General features: G+C 46.5%; 1 protein-coding gene across 2 annotated transcripts in view; it reads left to right on the top strand.

The window, feature by feature from the left end:
- Window positions 1–4,509: 4,509 nt before the first annotated feature.
- Window positions 4,510–17,580, top strand: part of CD164L2 (CD164 molecule like 2) — a 37,548-nt gene continuing 24,477 nt past the window's right edge. Inside the window, exon 1 of one of the 2 annotated variants that reach the window (XM_079986486.1) lies at window positions 4,510–4,795. In XM_079986486.1, the coding sequence (XP_079842612.1) occupies window positions 4,705–4,795 (91 nt within the window). In that variant the 5' untranslated portion in view covers window positions 4,510–4,704. The remainder of the gene's footprint in view (window positions 4,796–17,580) is intronic. The other variant, XM_079986487.1, reaches the window with a different exon arrangement.

Here is a 17,580-nt window from a genome sequence, read left to right as displayed (position 1 = left end):
CCCCGCAGCTGCTGCTCCTGCTCCTGGTGTAAACAAGAGAAGAAAGCCTGGATTTTTAAAACACAGGCTTTCTTCTCTTCCTCCTCCAGGGCAGGAGAGCCACAAGCAGAGAAATCTTTCTCAGCTTCATTCCCGAAGGGATTTTGACAGGTAGCTGCCAATTTTGGCCCTTCAGGCTGATCTGGATAAGGATCTTGTCTGTGAAGCCAAAAACAGATTCCCCACCCTTGGTCTACACTGGCTGGCAGTGGCTCTCCAGGGTGTTAAGCACAGAAATATTTCTTGTACCACCCCTACTTGATTTTCCTTTCAGGTAGGTAGCCGAGTTGGTCTGACGCAGTCAAAATAAATAAAAAAATTAAGGAATTGCCCAGTAGCACCTTAGAGACCATCTAATTTTGTTCTGGGTATAAGCTTTTGTGTCCATGCACACTTCTTCAGATACACTGAAACAGAAGTCACCAGATCCTTATGTAAAGTGGGAGGGTGGGGTGGAGTTTTTCTCAGAAGGGTAGAAGGAGATGGGTAATTGACTCAATGGGTGTCGTAAACCTGTTGATGACTGTGAACGACTGCAACTAGTCCTACAGGAAAAAGCAAAGGATAGTATGCAGATGACCAAAAATAGCTTTAACATATGTAATGAGACAAGAATCCAATATCTCTATTCAGACCAGGTCTCTCCATAGTTTTCAGTTTAGTAATAAGTTGCAATTCAGCAACTTCTCTTTCAAGTCTAGAATTTCAGAAATAGACTTGTCACAACTTATTACTAAAATGAAAACTATGGAGAGACCTGGACTTGAATTTTTTATTTTTTAAAAATTGATTTTCCTTCTCTCTCTTTCTTCCCCGATAAGGAGGTTGCTGGGGGTCGAACCACAGACTTTATGTATGCAGGGCACTGAACCATGGTCCTTCCCAGCTTATATGGTTCTCGGAGGTCTCTCCAGGCCCCTCTTCCAAGCCATACCCTCATCTGCTCTTCTTGGTGTGTTTGCTTAAGTGGTCTTTGAATTCTGATAATACCTCTTCCTTGCCTGGATGGGGGAAAGAGAGGGGTGTATGGTAGAAACTAGGCTACTATGCATATGTAGAATTGACGCCCATCTCTCCGCCCACTTTTGCTTCTGGCCCCGCCCACCACTGCCACGGGCCCCTTGGGAGGTTACCCAGAAGGCCTGAGGAAACGTTTCCCACCGCTGAGGTAACCTAAGCTCACCTGATCACACACTTCTGGAGATAACTGGAAAACAACTCTGCTGTCATTTATTTCTTTATGTGTTGAAATAATATTTTAATAGGAGAGTTAAAACCCTGCTCCCCTTAACCCAGAACTATAAAACAAATAAAATCTCCAGAAAACTCAACACTTGCACACACACTCCTCCCAAGCATTATTTTGGCCTGGATTTTCAAAAGTGCTTCCCCAATTCTGGAAGTCGTGTTGCCATAGTAACGGTCTCTTGAGTGATTTATGGCTCCCCTGCGAAATGTTTTGGATATAGCAGGCCAACCAAAGGCAGGCTGAGACGATCCAACAGGCCACAGCAAGAGAATACTAGGTGTGGGGGGCATTCAGTCATTTAAATGGCAAACCTATCTCATCTGTACTTTCCAAAACAATACGACAACCAAATATGACGACCAAAACACAGCCGTCCTTTGAAATTTGTACTTAAGTGAATTTTGCAAAGCAGCTCTCCAGGCATAGAGACGAGACACAGAGTTGGATCTGGCTGGACTAAGTTTCCAATAATGTTGCTAATTCCCGCCCCCATACCTGGAGTCCAGAAAGTATGTGCCCACAGGACCCTCCACTATATGTGCCAATAATTCCCTATGGCTCCTCAGTGCCTCCAAGAGGACTTACTCCTTGAGTTTTGAATATGTGCTGTTTGCACAGGTGTGAGGAACCATCTATGAGCAATCTTCATAGCATGGAATTTTCTGCAACTGAATAGAATAGTTTCAAAGAACAGGGTTTATTCCACCAGCTCCGGCTTTCATGCATCCCAGGGATCATACAGAAATTCAGTGTGTGCCTGTCATGGTCACGCAGAAGGAAACTTTATCTACTTCAATGGCCATTCTCCAGCATTCCTGTTAGTGCCTCCTCCAGCCTTTGCCCTACAGCTGTTTTGAACTACCAGGTTGGGGTAGGCTGATTGGGTGTGCATGACTACTTGCCTGTGAGTTGAATCTGGGCTAAAACTTTGTCTGTGGCTCTTTTGCTAATTGCTCAAAGCACTTCTCACACCAGACAAGAACTCTGTAAGGTAGGCCAGTACTGTATGTACTAACTTGCCTGCTGACTTTGTCCTAGGAATCCACTAGGGGGCGATTTTAGCTAATGTTATTCTCAACTTGCATTCTTACAGGTTTTCCCAATTTAAGCATTTGTCTGGTGCTATTTTATGCATTCACTTTGCAGGTATGTGCGTTAAAGTTGCCAGAAAAGGCTTATAGGCCAGCATGCATGATTAGAAGAGAGAGTTTATTTCTTCAGGAAGTTGTATGTTTACTTATTGTGATTGCACACAATGCATGGCATTCTCCCAAATAAAACTGAATAAGGTGGAGGAATGGAAATCCCTAGGCTCTTTGTGCCCTGGGTCTTGACAGGGGACAATGGGCATCAATGGAAAATCTGACTATCAGTTTCAGAAGCCATCTAACTGACACAGGTTCCCATCCCACGCATTTTCCTCTAGCTAAAAAGGGTCCTTGAACTCTGATAGTGCCTCTTACTTGTCCAGATGGAGGACAGAGAGGTGCAGGGAGGAGGGTGTAGAAACTAGCCTATGGCACAAAAAGGTAGTTTTTCAGTCCGCTTTTGCTTCTGACCCCACCCACAACTGGCATGTGGCCCCTGGAAGGTTGTTCAGGTGGGAGTGTGGCCCTCCGGATGAAAAAGGTTTCCCACCCCTGTGGCCCTGCCCTTAACTGGCCTGCTGTCCTCAGGTGTGGTGGAAGATAATGTGACAGCTGTCCTTAAAGATCTGCAGTGGCTGCCTGTTTGCTACACAGGCTGATTTAAAGTGCTGGCTTTGATCTATAAAGCTCTATACCAGGGGTCAGGAAACTTTTTCAGCAGGGGGCTGGTCCACTGTCCCTCAGACCTTGTGGGTTGCCAGACTGTATTTTGGGGTAAAAAATGAACAAATTCCTATGCCCCACAAATAACCCCGAGACACATTTTAAATAAACGCACACATTCTACTAATGTAAAAACACGCTGATTCCCAGACGGTCCGCGGGCCGGATTTAGAAGGCAATTGGGCCGGATCCAGCCCCCAGGCCTTAGTTTGCCTACCCATGTTCTATACTGCTTTGGCCCCAAGTACTTGAAGGATTGCATCCCTTCCTTCTGGCTGACCCATGCTGTAAGATCTATGGAGGAGACCCTGCTCATAGTTCCACCTACAGCTACAGTCCACGGTGTGACTACATGCAGCAGGGCCTTTTAAGCTGCTGCACCCCAAGTGTGGAATCCCCTCCCCACAGGAATGCAGCTGTCTTAAACATTAGCTGTGTTATGTGCTGGATCAAGACACAGTTGTTTCTGGAGGCCTGACCTGATGCTTTTGGTGACATGGAGGTTCTTTTTAAAAACATTTATATGTTTACGGTGTGGCACCAGTGTTATAGCCTCACCTGTACTGGCTTTTGAAGGCATCTCTATTGACACTGTCATTCCCCTGATCACTCAGTCTCTTGTTTTAATTGCTGTGTTGTTTCAGTTGGATTGATTTCATACTTTAATTATGGGTGTCTATATTTCAGTGTTTCATGATACTGCTTTACTGCATATCTCCAGTATGGATTTTTATATTTCAGTATCGTGAAATTTTATTCTTATGCTTTGTGAATTGCATTTTAGCCTATTTTGGCATCAAGCAGTATATAAATATAATAATAATAATATGAAGATGGGTGATGCAAAACCCACAGCGTTATTAATTAATATATACCACTTACATGCCAAGATTACTTCCGGAGCCAGCCACTGAATCCTTTCTGATTTTTATACAGTAATTTTAACTTTCACTATTCTTATTTTATTTACATTGTTGCTTTTATCACCTTTGCATCCTTGTGTGTATCTCACGAATGCTTTTCTGTAGCACTCTTTGGGTTTAAAAAGCAGGACAAAAAATATAATGACATTTCCCCTAATTACTGCAGGTAGCAAAACCTGCAAGGCAGGCCTGTGGTCATGTGCAGAGTGGGTGCGGGAGAAAAACACATTGCACGCGCGCACGGACACCTTTTTATTCATCATCACCGTAAAAAAATTCTAGGATGGAGCCTGCTTCTTAATTGCAGCAGCTCAAATTAAGCGGGTGAGTTCTTTGGGTTCCGCTTACGCACGGCGGCTCCTCCGCATAAGAAACGGACGCGCGCCGCGGCGTGCGAGGGAGGCGAGGACCCGCCCCTCTCCGGCGGGGGCGGAGCTGCTAGAGCCCCGCCGGCGCACCTGCCTGCCCCACCCCCTTGAATTCCTCCCCCGGTCCCCGCCCGCGCGCGCCTCTGCTCCCTGACTCGCCTCCTCCTCCTGCTGCTGCTGCTGCTGCTCGGTTGCGTCCCCGGGAGCCCCGATCACTTTACAGGCGATCATTGTTCCCAAAGTGAAAAACAAGCGCCACTCTGAGCTGGGCGCTCGCTGCTGGCGCTGCTGCTTGCTCCGGAGAGGACCCAGACATGCCTCCTGCTGCGGCCCGCGCCTGGCACCTGCGGGCGGCGCTCCTCTGCGCCCTGATTTGCGCGCACGGCGGTGTCCCCAGCCAGGCAGGTGGGTGAGATCCGGCGTGGGTTTGTCTGTCTCTCTCTCTCTCTCTCTCTCTCTCCCCCGCCCTTCCTAAGCCCCATTCCATTCCACCCCACCCCCTCTTCCACTGGGGGAGGTCTCTCTCGCTCTCGGAAAGGGGGGCGGCGTGCGCGCGCGGGAAGTTTTGGAGCCCTCGCTTTCCCCGAGGTGGGCTGGATCGTGGGCCAACGGCCGGTTCCGCCGAGCCAGTCACTAGAGGACCTAGCGGTGGGCGGGCGAGCGAGTTTGCTTCCTGGGACAGGGTTGGTCCAACCCGACCTTCGCTCCGCGGGAGAGACTCGGCGTTACTTGCGGCTCTTTAGTGGGTAATAAGGCGTTACTTTGATCCAGGAGGAGCCTCTCCGGGAAAGGACTTGGAAGTTCTCTCCTTGGTTCCTTTCTTAACCAAAGAGCAGCGCCTGCTCTTCTGAATTGCCATTGCACGCGTGTTTGTTGGACTCCAACTCCCAGCAGCCCCAGTACGGCCGGGATAGTGGGACTTAAGAGTCCAGCAACAGTTTGAGGGCCACAAGTTTTTCATCTCTGCTTTTAGAAGAAGTCACTCTCATGTTGGCGTTCATGCTGTGCATATAGACCATCATTTTGGTTTTATTCTTGAACTTCCTAGGAATTCAGAGCAACATTCCTGCCGTTGTCATCATTAATCCTCACAACCGTCCTGTGAGGTGGGTTCAACTACTATACGTGTGTGTGTGAGAGAGAGAGGGACGCAAGGGCACTGAGTGGAACCAGCTTTCTCTTCTCAAAGTTTGATGCTTGATAGGCCACATGTATAGCCAGTGTGCAAACTGATGTTTGGCATTTGATTTAAGAGAAGCTTGGCACACAGGAATGGCCCATCCACAGTCCTGGATAATTCATAGCATAGATATCCCTTTCTGTCATGTTGGAATGAAAATATAGACCTGCTATGTGGCAGGTGTGGAAACAGGCAAATTCCACACTAGAGATCATTCCTGAAAGAATTGGAAATTAATAAGCAGATAGCGTAATGCAAATGCTGGGTACAGTTCTTGCCACTTCTCGCCTCAAAAATGATATTGTAGAGTTGGGAAATGTTTAGGAAAAGGCAACCAAAATGCTCAAGCAACTCTGCTATGAAGAGAGATTGCAGCGTTTGCGTGTTTTTGAGTTTTGAGAAAAGGCAAGTAAGAGGCAACATAATAGGAATGTATAAAATTAGACATGGCGTGGAGAAGGTAGGTAGGGAAAAGCTCCGCCCCTTTATAACTTGTGAATCTGTAGACATCCAATGAAGCTGAATGTTGGAAGATACAGGACAGATAAAAGAAAATGCTACGCAAAGTGAATAGTTAAACTATGGAGTTTGTTCCCACAGGGGGCAATTATGGCCACCAACTTAGATGGCTTTAAAAGAGGATTATACAAATAAATGGGGGATAAGGCTATTCGTAACATTATACAGGAGGCAGCAATGAAAACCATCCCAATGAAAAGGAAATGCAAGAAAGCAAAGTGGCTGTCCAACAAGGCCTTACAAATAGTGGGGGAAAGAAGGCAAGCAAAATGCGAGGGAGATAGTTAAAGATACAGGAAATTGAATGCAGATTTCCAAAAAATAGCAAGGAGAAACAAGAAGGCCTTCTTAAACAAGCAATGCAAAGAAATAGAGGAAAACAATAGAATGGGAAAAACCAGAGATCTGTTCAAGAAAATTGGAGATATGAAAGGAACATTTCGTACAAAGATTTCCATAATAAAAGACAAAAGTGGAAAGGACCTAACAGAAGCAGAAGACATCAAGAAGCGGTGGCAAGAATACACAGAGGAACTATACCAGAAAGAAATGGATGTCTCGTATACCCCAGGTAGTGTGGTTGCTAACCTTGAGCCAGACATCCTGGAGGGTGAAGTCAAATGGGCCTTAGAAAACACTGCTAATAACAAGGCCAGTGGAAGTGATGGTATTCCAGCTGAACTATTTAAAATTTTAAAAGATGATGCTGTTAAAGTGCTACACTCAATATGCCAGCAAATTTGGAAAACTCAGCAGTGGCCAGAGGATTGGAGAAGATCAGTCTACATCCCAATCCCAAAGAAGGGAAGTGCCAAAGAATGCTCCAACTACCGCACAATTGCACTCCTTTCACACGCTAGCAAGCTTATGCTTAAAATTCTACAAGGCAGGCTTAAGCAGTATGTGGACCGAGAACTCCCAGAAGTGCAAGCTGGATTTCGAAGGGGCAGAGGAACCAGAGAACAAATTGCAAACATGCGCTGGATTATGGAGAAAGCTAGAGAGTTCCAGAAAGACATCTACTTCTGCTTCATTGACTATGCAAAAGCCTTTGACTGTGTCGACTACAACAAACTATGGCGAGTTCTTAAAGAAATGGGAGTGCCTGATCACCTCATCTGTCTCCTGAGAAATCTCTATGTGGGACAAGAAGCTACAGTTAGAACTGGATATGGAACAACTGATTGGTTCAAAATTAGGAAAGGAGTACGACAAGGCTGTATATTGTCTCCCTGCTTATTTAACTTATATGCAGAATTCATCATGCGAAAGGCTGGGCTGGATGAATCCCAAGCCGGAATTAAGATCGCCGGAAGAAATATCAACAACCTCAGATATGCAGATGACACAACCTTGATGGCAGAAAGTGAGGAGGAATTAAAGAACCTTTTAATGAGGGTGAAAGAGAAGAGTGCAAAATATGGTATGAAGCTCAACATCAAAAAAACGAAGATCATGGCCACTGGGCCCATCACCTCCTGGCAAATAGAAGGGGAAGAAATGGAGGCAGTGAGAGATCTTACTTTCTTGGGCTCCATGATCACTGCAGATGGTGACAGCAGTCACGAAATTAAAAGACGCCTGCCCCTTGGGAGAAAGGCGATGGCAAACCTAGACAACATCTTAAAAAGCAGAGACATCACCTTGCCAACAAAGGTCCGTATAGTAAAAGCTATGGTTTTCCCAGTAGTGATGTATGGAAGTGAGAGCTGGACCATAAAGAAGGCTGATCGCCGAAGAATTGATGCTTTTGAACTGTGGTGCTGGAGGAGACTCTTGAGAGTCCCATGGACTGCAAGAAGATCAAACGTATCCATTCTTAAGGAAATCAGCCCTGAGTGCTCACTGGAAGGGACAGATCGTGAAGCTGAGGCTCCAATACTTTGGCCACCTCATGAGAAGAGAAGACTCCCTGGAAAAGACCCTGATGTTGGGAAAGATTGAGGGCACAAGGAGAAGGGGACGACAGAGGACAAGATGGTTAGACAGCGTTCTCGAAGCTACAAACATGAGTCTGACCAAACTGCGGGAGGCAGTGGAAGACAGGAGTGCCTGGCGTGCTCTGGTCCATGGGGTCACGAAGAGTCGGACACGACCAAATGACTAAACAACAACAAGGCTATTCATGGCTACTACACATATTTGCTATGTTCTGCCTCCATGGTTGAAGTTAGTAATGCTTCTGGATGTTGCTAGAAACCACTGAGTGGGGGCAGAGATTTCTCCTGTGCTCAGGTTTTGTTTGTGGGCTTCCCATAAGCTCCTGGTTAGCCGCTGAGCCATGTGGGCCAATGGCTTGAGCCAACTGACTCTTCTTATGTTGATGCAGGGCTTCTTAAATTTGCACATTATTCTGCTGGTCACCCCAGTGCTAATTTAGGTGCAGGCTGGGATGCTGCCTGGGATGCTGAGTGGGCCCAAGCCTTGGGAATTAGTAGGCTGTCCGAATGAAAAACAGGACAGGCCTTCTGCTCCTTTAGTAGTTGTGTAGAAGAGGAAATCTGAGCTTTGTCATACAGGTTGCACTTGCAGAAATGTCATCTTCTGCTTATTAAAAGTTCAGAAGCCCTATCCACCTTTGCACTTGGACACTCTGTGAAGGCATGCCGCCACACAGAAAACAGTATGTAAGCCCAGCCACTGGTGTATAATTTAAGGGAGTGGCTGTAGAAGGTGCCATGTTCAATCCCCAGCATCTCCAGGTAGGGCTGGGAATCCCACACCCCTGCCTGAAACCCTGGAGGAGCCACACATTGCCAGCCAGCATAGTAGGTCCTGAACAAGGTAATAAGAAGGAATCAGTAATAAGATAATTTCCTGTGTTCCTAATTCAGCTGAGATCTGCCATCTAGCCATGTTCCTCTTTGGAGGGAAAGGGTTACGGGGAACGTCAAGCATTCATTTGTACATATGAATGTCTGATTTGCATCTATACTCACTTAACCTGGTAATAAGCGTAACACATTTGCATGAAACAGCCTGCTCTTACCTTTGTCTAGGGCAATGCAGCTGTGAGTGTTTGAACTGCTTCCAAAAGCAGACTAATGGAGAGAAATCAACATTTTCATCGGAGGCCTTTCTCTGGGTGCTGCACCTGAGGGCGGTGTACAAGGTGGTCTTTTCAGTGGTGGCCCCTGCCTGTGGAATGTTCTACCCAGGGAAACCTTTCCAGTACTGTCTCTGTTAATCTTTATGCAGCAGACTGAATCTAGAAAGCTCTGAGAAATAGAAATAACTTTGCCTGTTGATAAAATAGACCATAAGGTATGTTCTAGGCCAACTTCCTTGCAGAGTGTGCTACACAACCGGGGAGCCACCACTAAGTAGGCCCTCTTCAGAGTTCAGAGTTTCCTCCACTGAAGATGCATGTTAGCATTATTTAGCTCTCATCCCTCTCAGTGTTCAATCTAGGGCATTTATTGCTTTTTAGTAATGTTGTAACCTGAGAAAAAAGAGCTCAAACAGTTGCTTTTCTCCTACTCTGGGTGGGTTTTCAGTCTGCTTTGCATGCAGAAGGTCCCAAGTTCAATCCTTAGCATCTCCAGATAGGGCTAAGACTGTCCTCCATCTGAAAGCCTGGAGAGGTGCTTCCAGTCAGTGTAGGCAATACTAAGTTGGCTATGCCAATGGTTTGGCTGGGTATATGGCAACCTCCTATGTTCCTTTGTTTGTATGAACAACCTAACATGCAGTGGCCTCTCTGGTTGACATGTGCTCCGCAAACCTGTCACTTAAGGTTTTCCCGGATGCCTGTTGGCTGAGGAAGTGAATCAACACTTTATATATGTGTCCTCTCTCACTATGGATCTGTACCACTGAGCCCTAGGTGTAACCTTGGCACCGAGCCTTTGCCAAGTTGCTGTTGCCTAATTAATGTTGTGAAGTTGTTGTTAGGGTGCCAGTGACAGTTGGATGCATTGTAAGTGTAATCTGAGTCCTTGGGGTTGGGACGGGAAAGGAGAGACGGTAAATAAGTGACCTCTCAAAGAAGCAGAAAAGGCTTTAAAGCAAAGGACGACAAGTGTTGTAAAAGTGTTTTAAAAATGCCCCCCTCCTGATATCCCTTGGGCTCATCCCAAGAAAATTACCCCTGATTCTTCAAGGGGTGGGCCTCGTCTCAGTGGTAGAGCATCTGCTTTGCATGCAGAAGGTCCCAGATTTAATCCCTGCCATCTCCCTCCCTGTAAACCTGGGGAACCATTGCCATTCATGTGTAGACAGGACTGTACTAAATGAACAACTAGTCTGATGACTCCGTATAAGGCAGCAAACTACTGTATATTACTTTTGGAATGCCTTGATGTTTGAGTTGACAAGGCCTTTGCCCTAATTTTCCCCAAAAAGCTCTTTTTAACGTGCAAAGATCTGTACAATCCTTTTCACCCATCTTTTCAGGGCCCCTTCAAGGAAAGTGCTGCTGTTCCCATTTTGCAGAGGGGACCCATAGAAAATGGTTTGTCCCAGGTCACCCAGGGAAACCCAAGTCTACAATTCTGTGTGTTCTTTATCCCCAGTGAGTTCCATTCAGTTGTCAGGCTGACTTTAGTAAGCAAAGATAGATTGGGGTGCAAGTTTCCTAGTTCAGTCCTTTTCCCACTATACTGCATGGCACACCTGTCTGGCACTTTTAACACCTGTATAGAAGTGGGGTGTCTCTGTTCAGCAGCTAGGGTAAGCACAAGTCATTTAACAACTACAGCAAAAGGGGTGGTCTCTCCTGGATCTTTTGCTATTCGACTTTACTTCCTTACATATGTGTCATTCCTCTGTGCTTGACTTGGTTAGAAAGCAGCAAACTGTTACAGTTTGTTTTTAAAATGTGCAACCTGCTTTTCACAGGTGCCTTAAAATGACTTACAAAGAAGACAAAATACAATGTACAAAATATAAAGCATAGATTGAAACATCTGTAGGAGGGGAGAACATCAGAGCTGCACTCCTGAAATAAAACCATTTTGGCATCTGAAACTTCGCCAGGGCAGTGCCTGCCTGGTTTCTACTGGGACGGTGATCCAGAGATTTGGGCCCACTGTCCTGAAGGCTCATGTTGACATGAGTCATGCTTCTGCACCATTGGGAGCCACTAATAGTGCTGCCCCAGATGATATTGGTGATTGGCCTGGGACATACTGGGCAAGACAGTCCTAAAGGTATCCTGAGCCTAAGCTGTTCAGGGCTTGCACTTCTTCAAGAACCTTGAACCTTGCTCAGTAGAAGACGGGAAGCCAGTGCAGGTCTTTTAGCACAGGTGTCATACATCGGCTGTAGTCTCTTCCCATCTCCAGACCAGATCCGAGGGCAGCCCCACACAGAACACATTGTGGTAATTCAGCCTTGAGGTTGTCAGTGCCTGAACTAATGTAGTCGGGTTTCTGAGTCAAGAGCCCAGCTCCTGCGGGGAACTGCAGGAGATTGTGGCACGTGCAGGTTGCTAATGACCCAAGCGCAACTCAGGTGAAAAACTGCACTCCCTGGATGTCCCCCTTCTATGCAGGTATTAAAACTGCCAGAACTGGTTCTCCCTTAATAGTGCATCTAGTCACTTGTTCTCTCAAGGTATCTGAATGTTCCATGCAGAAAGCAAGGCTCTGCTGTGAACTGGCATTTAATCGAGTGGAGATCTGTGACACTGCTGAGACCCTTGTCTCACTGCCGACTCGCAAGTCTCCTTCTCCCTCCTTGGTTTTATAAGTAGCTGCATAGGAGAGACTAGCACAGCACAGGGCCATTTTAACTTTCAGCTGCAAGCATGCATGTATGGTCAATCAGCATCAGGGATCAACTTCTTTGAGCATCTCCCATGCTCCTTCCTTGCAGACCACCCACTGCTAACTCCCAGAGCCCCCTAACCGTGTTCTCCTTAATAAATTTTATTTACTTTGCAACATTTACACACTGCTTGGCTGTAATAAAACCTCCAAGCGGTTTGCAAAAATAAATTAAAAACATCAAGATGATCAAAACATGTATTTAAGGACATTCCAAATCTGATTTGAATCAAGCAAAAATAGATTAAAACACATGTCACCACCCTAGATATCTGGATAGGCTTGCCTAAACAAACACAAGCAAGTGCTGAAAAGAGGCCAGCAAAGATACCTGCCTGATGTCAATAGGCAGGGAGTCCCAATGTGTCGGTGATGCCATGCTAAAAAATCAACTTCTCACAAGTGCAGAAGGAGTATGGCACCTGTAAGAGTAGCAGTTTCACAGATTGCGGTCGGCATACATGGGGTAAGGCAATTCTGCAAGTGAACTCCTTGCAGGGATGGAGCATGCTTGACTATCCATCCAAATGTTGTTGGGACTCCATCTCTCGCCTACCTGACCCTTGGCTATATGCTGGTGTGAGTTGAGAGTGCAGCAACCTCTCTGTGTTACATCTTTCCCTCTCCATTTGAGGGAGTGGCAGCAGGGACAAAGGAAAGGAGTACCAGGTTCTGCTTGCCTCACCCTCTCCTTTGGATGCAGAGAGGGAGAGGAGAGCAAGGGTGTGGGTGGCAGCAGCAGCAGTAGCAGCAAAGAGGAAGAGGTAGCCCCCTTGAAGGCATCATGTCTGAAAGACTGGAGCCAAAGCTGACCTGCCTGCCCCCATAAGAGCTGTTTCAATGCTCACAGTTAGTGATATGCCTCTTTGAGTTTCTGGTAGTGGGAGGAAACAATTGTGGGATAATTCCAGTTGCCCCAATGGAGCCGTGATGATGTGAGTTTTCATTGATGGTAGGACGCAAGTCAATGTCTCTTCAGTGGAGGCTAGTCCATTAGGGTCAACGAGGCACTGCCCCATCGACATATTCTCCCTTCAGCCAGCCTCCCTGCCTGCCTTCTTCCTTACAACCATTCCATGGGGGTGGCACTCTGTGTTGGCCTTGTAAACACAGGAGGGAGGAGGGTGTGAGAAAGACTTCTCAATGGCTTTGGTGCCACCTGCTGCTGTTCTCTGTGCCTTCTGGCTTACCTGTCCCAGTGGGCACCACTGAATATCTTGGAGGTGTCTCAGCATCATTATTATTACTATTATTTATTAAATTTGTATACTACCTTTTGTCTGCAGATCTCAGGGCAGTGCACAGCAAGGATCCAGGGCAGTCAACATGGTGCATTCCAAATAAATAAAACTCCCATCATTTCTTGCTATTAGCCACGTTGTGGGGGTGCAGGTGGCTGATGGGAGTTGTAGTTCCCAACAACGGATGGAGGGCACTACCTTGGCTACCTTGAGAGTGATCATCATGGGAAATTGAAAGGTGCAACTCACCTTAACTGGAGCCAAAAAGCACATTCTGTAGACTCTTGCATTCCTTTGGTCTTTGCTCTTTCTGAAAACGGCTTGGAGGCAATCTGTGGATAGCACAGGGTGTCATCCAACTCTATAGATGAATGGTGGCGTTTGCTGAAAGTTTTGGAAGAGGTGCAAAGACCAGGCGACCAAGGAAGGTGCTGGGGTTCTTTCATGGTTTTCTCTTTTTTACCAGCTGTGCAAGAAGAGGAAATTTCAGTGTGCAGGCAGTTTGCCCTGCAGGGTGATGAGAAGCTGCCCTAACCAAAATTCTTCTGCACACCTTTCAAAGGTACAAGGGCCTTGTCCTCTTATACCAAGTGAGACCATTGGTCCATCTGGCTTGGTTTTGTCTACTGAGCAGTGACTTCAGAGTTTCAGGAAGGGGACATCCCTAGCCCCACCTGGAGATGCCAGGGATTGAACTTGGGACCTTCTGCATGCAAGGCAGATGTTCTTCCACTGAGCTATGGCCTTTCCCCCATGCTTGCAAAGAAGTACTGCAGCTCTCTCTGATGCCTGTTTTACCTCAATCTGATTTGAATGGGGTTTGCTTCCAAGTGCCTGCACGGAATTGCAGCCTCGTGGATGCCCATAACTGCCCACGGTCCTGCAGATGGGAAACTGGGAATAACTTTTGTTAACGCTTTCCCTCGCAGTGATTTGCTTATTCTGGGGGTTACTGTTTGAGGCCCCATCTGTAGTGTGGCTGAAACAGATTGAGAGAGATTTTGAAACAGCCGGTGCGCTCTCTACATATGCGCGCGCACGCACGCACGCACACACTCCACCCCCCCATGCCTCTTGCTGTCCGATAAAGCATGCCAGGATTCAGAGGAGTCAAGTAAAGCATCTGATTTGTGAGCATCTTTCCTTTTGCCACGATAAAAATAACTCGACTTGTCGAAACCTGCCAGAAATCTGAAGAGCAAAGTCCCGCTTCCTGATTGGCTACAGTACCAGTCCCTCACTGCTAGGCAAAGCTCTGTAGTCAGAATCCCGTATCCATGGCAATAGGCCCCGTCAGCTTTTGAACTTTTCCACCGTGGAAAGGTAATTGGTTAACTTGTATATTCGCTTGAGCAGAAAAGACTCACGCTGACTTGGACACCTATCCATTGCTTGTTGACAAGTCAGCTCCAAGTGAGTGGGTGTTACCTGCTTACCGTTGCCCCCCAATTCCAAATTCTTTCCTGTCCTGTGTGTGCCGACTCGGAAGTAAGCCCTGTGGGAGCAGGCTGATTGGCAGGTTTCTTAGATACATCTCACCAGTGTGATTTTTTAAAGGATATTTGGAGGGTTGGGGGCAGCGCAGTTAGACCTCTTCAGAGGTCCTGCTCGCACAGAACTGCCACATTTTCAGCTTAGAGCAAGAGCTCATCTGGGCTCAAATCCCCGCTCGGTCACGAAGCTGTCACTGGGTGACCTTGGGCCAGTCGTCCAGTCTCTGCCTCGCCTTGTAGGGTTGTTGTGGGGATTAAATGGGGAGGGGGAAGAGAGCTACATATAGCATCATGAGCCCCTTGGAGGAAAGGTGGGATATAAATTTAATAAAGAAATAAAGTGTGGTTGCATTCAAGGATAGGCAATACATTCTCTCATATTTAACCCTATGCCCAGAATATCCTTTAACTAACTGCTGTGTGGCTGATGTGTAAATTTGCACATATCAACAAAACTATTCATCAAACAGAGAAGAAAGGCAGCAGGGTCTTGGAGAGGAGAACACACAAAGGCTGTGTTGTTCCCTGGCAACTGGTATTTAGAGAGATGGAGCCTCAGGTGGTAGAGACTTCATACAGCCGTGGTGACCAGTGGCCTTAATCTGCAGTGAATTTATCTTAAAGGGACCCCTGACCATTAGGTCCAGTCGTGGCCGACTCTGGGGTTGTGGCGCTCATCTCGCTTTATTGGCCGAGGGAGCCGGCGTACAGCTTCCGGGTCATGTGGCCAGCATGACTAAACCGCTTCTGGCGAAACAGAGCAGCGCACGGAAATGCCGTTTACCTTCTCTCCAGAGGTACCTATTTATCTACTTGCACTTTGACGTGCTTTCAAACTGCTAGGTTGGCAGGAGCAGGGACCGAGCAACGGGAGCTCACCCCGTCACGGGGATCCGAACCACTGACCTTCTGATTGGCAAGTCCTAGGCTCTGTGGTTTAACCCACAGCACCACCCGCGTCCCTGAATTTATCTTGCCCCCTTTTAAAAGCTGTTAGGCTGAGAGGCAATGGCTGGTCCCAAATCACCCAGTGAGCTTCATGGCTAAGTGGGGATTTTGGCCCTGGTCTCCCTGGTCCTGGTAAAACGCTCTTTAACATATGGCTAAAAAAACCAAACCCTCAGGCACCTGAGGTTTGATTAGAACAAGGACTTGTGCCCTAGTTGTCAAACTCGAACGCCCATCAGCCCCCGTCAGCATGGTGGTTGGGAATGATGGGAGTAAGAATCCAACAACAACTGGAGGGCCCTAACAAAAATGCAGCATCCTCAGAAACTGACCTCTTTTATTGCCTTCCCCAAATTAGTTCCATACCTTGCTTTCTTTCGTATGTAAAATTATCATAGCATATTTTTATGACCGGGAGAGAAACTTGCCAGTATAAATCCTCTTTTGAATCTCGTTCTATTGGCATGCTGAAGCATAATCTCTGATGGGGGAGTGAAAAGAATTCTCTAGGTAGATTTCATAAAACAAAGCTACGGATTTGCTATTAATAAGCTGTGACTCATGTGTTTTTTTTCTAGCTCGTTTTTTCTTTTTAAAAAATTGAGTGTCAGCACGTGGATGTGGGGCGAGGGAGGGGGCTGCCATAAAGAGATGGCATTCCATGGTAATAGGATTTAGGATTAATGTATGTCATGGTAGATAGAAGGAATGTGGGTGGGGGAGTTTAACCATTCGTTCTTTCCCATCATCCCCCATCTATTCTAGAAGAGGATTCGCAAGTTTTCACTAAAGGAAACCATTGTTAGGAGGCTAGATGTTAGCAAGAAATCTATAACTCTGAAAGCAAGGGGAGAACCACGTCTGCCACCTTGAGCTCTTTGGAGAAAAGGTGGGATATAAATGAAATAAATGAAGTGTTTGTAACTGAACTATGAGTTGGTTATCTTAAAAATGATTTCATTGTTTACGTGTTGCTTTTCGCAGGATTCTTTGAGTGAGAACCTGGGTTGAAGGGTGGTCAAAAAATATAATTTAGGATTATAATTAAAAATGCGTACAGAGTGGAAGACCGAGAAGGGTTTGGAAGCAGACATGAAAAGCCTGAGCCTGCAGATTGCACCAGCCCTAAGCTGAAATGGAGAAGTGTTGTGTGGGCTTTAATTAGATTCGGTCATGCTTGATGCGAAGTCGTATTGGGTTTCACCAAAGGCTACAGGAACTTTTGGGCACACTTGGAAGGGAAGGTTACATTGACGTAGCTGGGATCATAGTTTCTCTTGCAGCTAAGCTGCATTTGTGGCTGTGTGTGTGTGTAAAGTTTCTTGCTTGGAAGCATTTTGAAAATTGTTTTAAATATGACAAGTGGGCCCTTTTAAGGAAGGGTAATAGAAATAGTTTGCTCTTGGCTGTATAACTGCTTTGCCCCATAATTCACTGCTGCTGCTTATCATGGTTAACTTAAAGGAAACAGCTGTCAAAAAAGAGAGACAGTGTGGTTTAGCAGTTAAGAGTGTTGTACTTGGCAGTTCAGGGTTTAAATCCCCTCTTAGCTACAAAGCTCACCGAGTGATCTTGGGACAGTTATGAGGGCTGCCACTCAGTGGTAGAGCATCTGCAGTGTTGCAGAAAGTCCCAGGTTGAACCCCTGGCATCTCAGGTGGGGCGGAGAATGTCCCCAGTCTCAAATCCTGGAGAGCTTCTACCACTCAGTTTAGCCAATACTGAGCTAGATGGACCAATGGTCTCACTCGGTATTAGGCAGCATGTTGGGCTGGGCCAATATGATGTCTTCTAAACATTGTTGGACAACAGTTCCCATCATCTCTCCCCGTTGGTTATGCTGTCGGAGACTGATGGGAGCTGGGAGTCCATCAATATCTGGAGGGCACTTTTTTGGCTTCCCCTCTCTTAGCCTAGCCTAGCTTGCAAGGGTTGTTGTTGTTAAAATTTCTATACTGCCCTATACTCAAAGGTCTCAGGGCAGTTAAAACATAAAATCACAATATAAAAACACAAAATCAAAACAAAACAACCCACTAAG

This window comes from Podarcis cretensis (genome assembly GCF_951804945.1).
Source record: "Podarcis cretensis genome assembly, chromosome: 8".
NCBI lineage: Eukaryota > Metazoa > Chordata > Lepidosauria > Squamata > Lacertidae > Podarcis > Podarcis cretensis.
The sequence above is the reverse complement of the archived record's forward strand: the minus strand, read 5'-3'. Positions and strand labels throughout refer to the sequence as shown.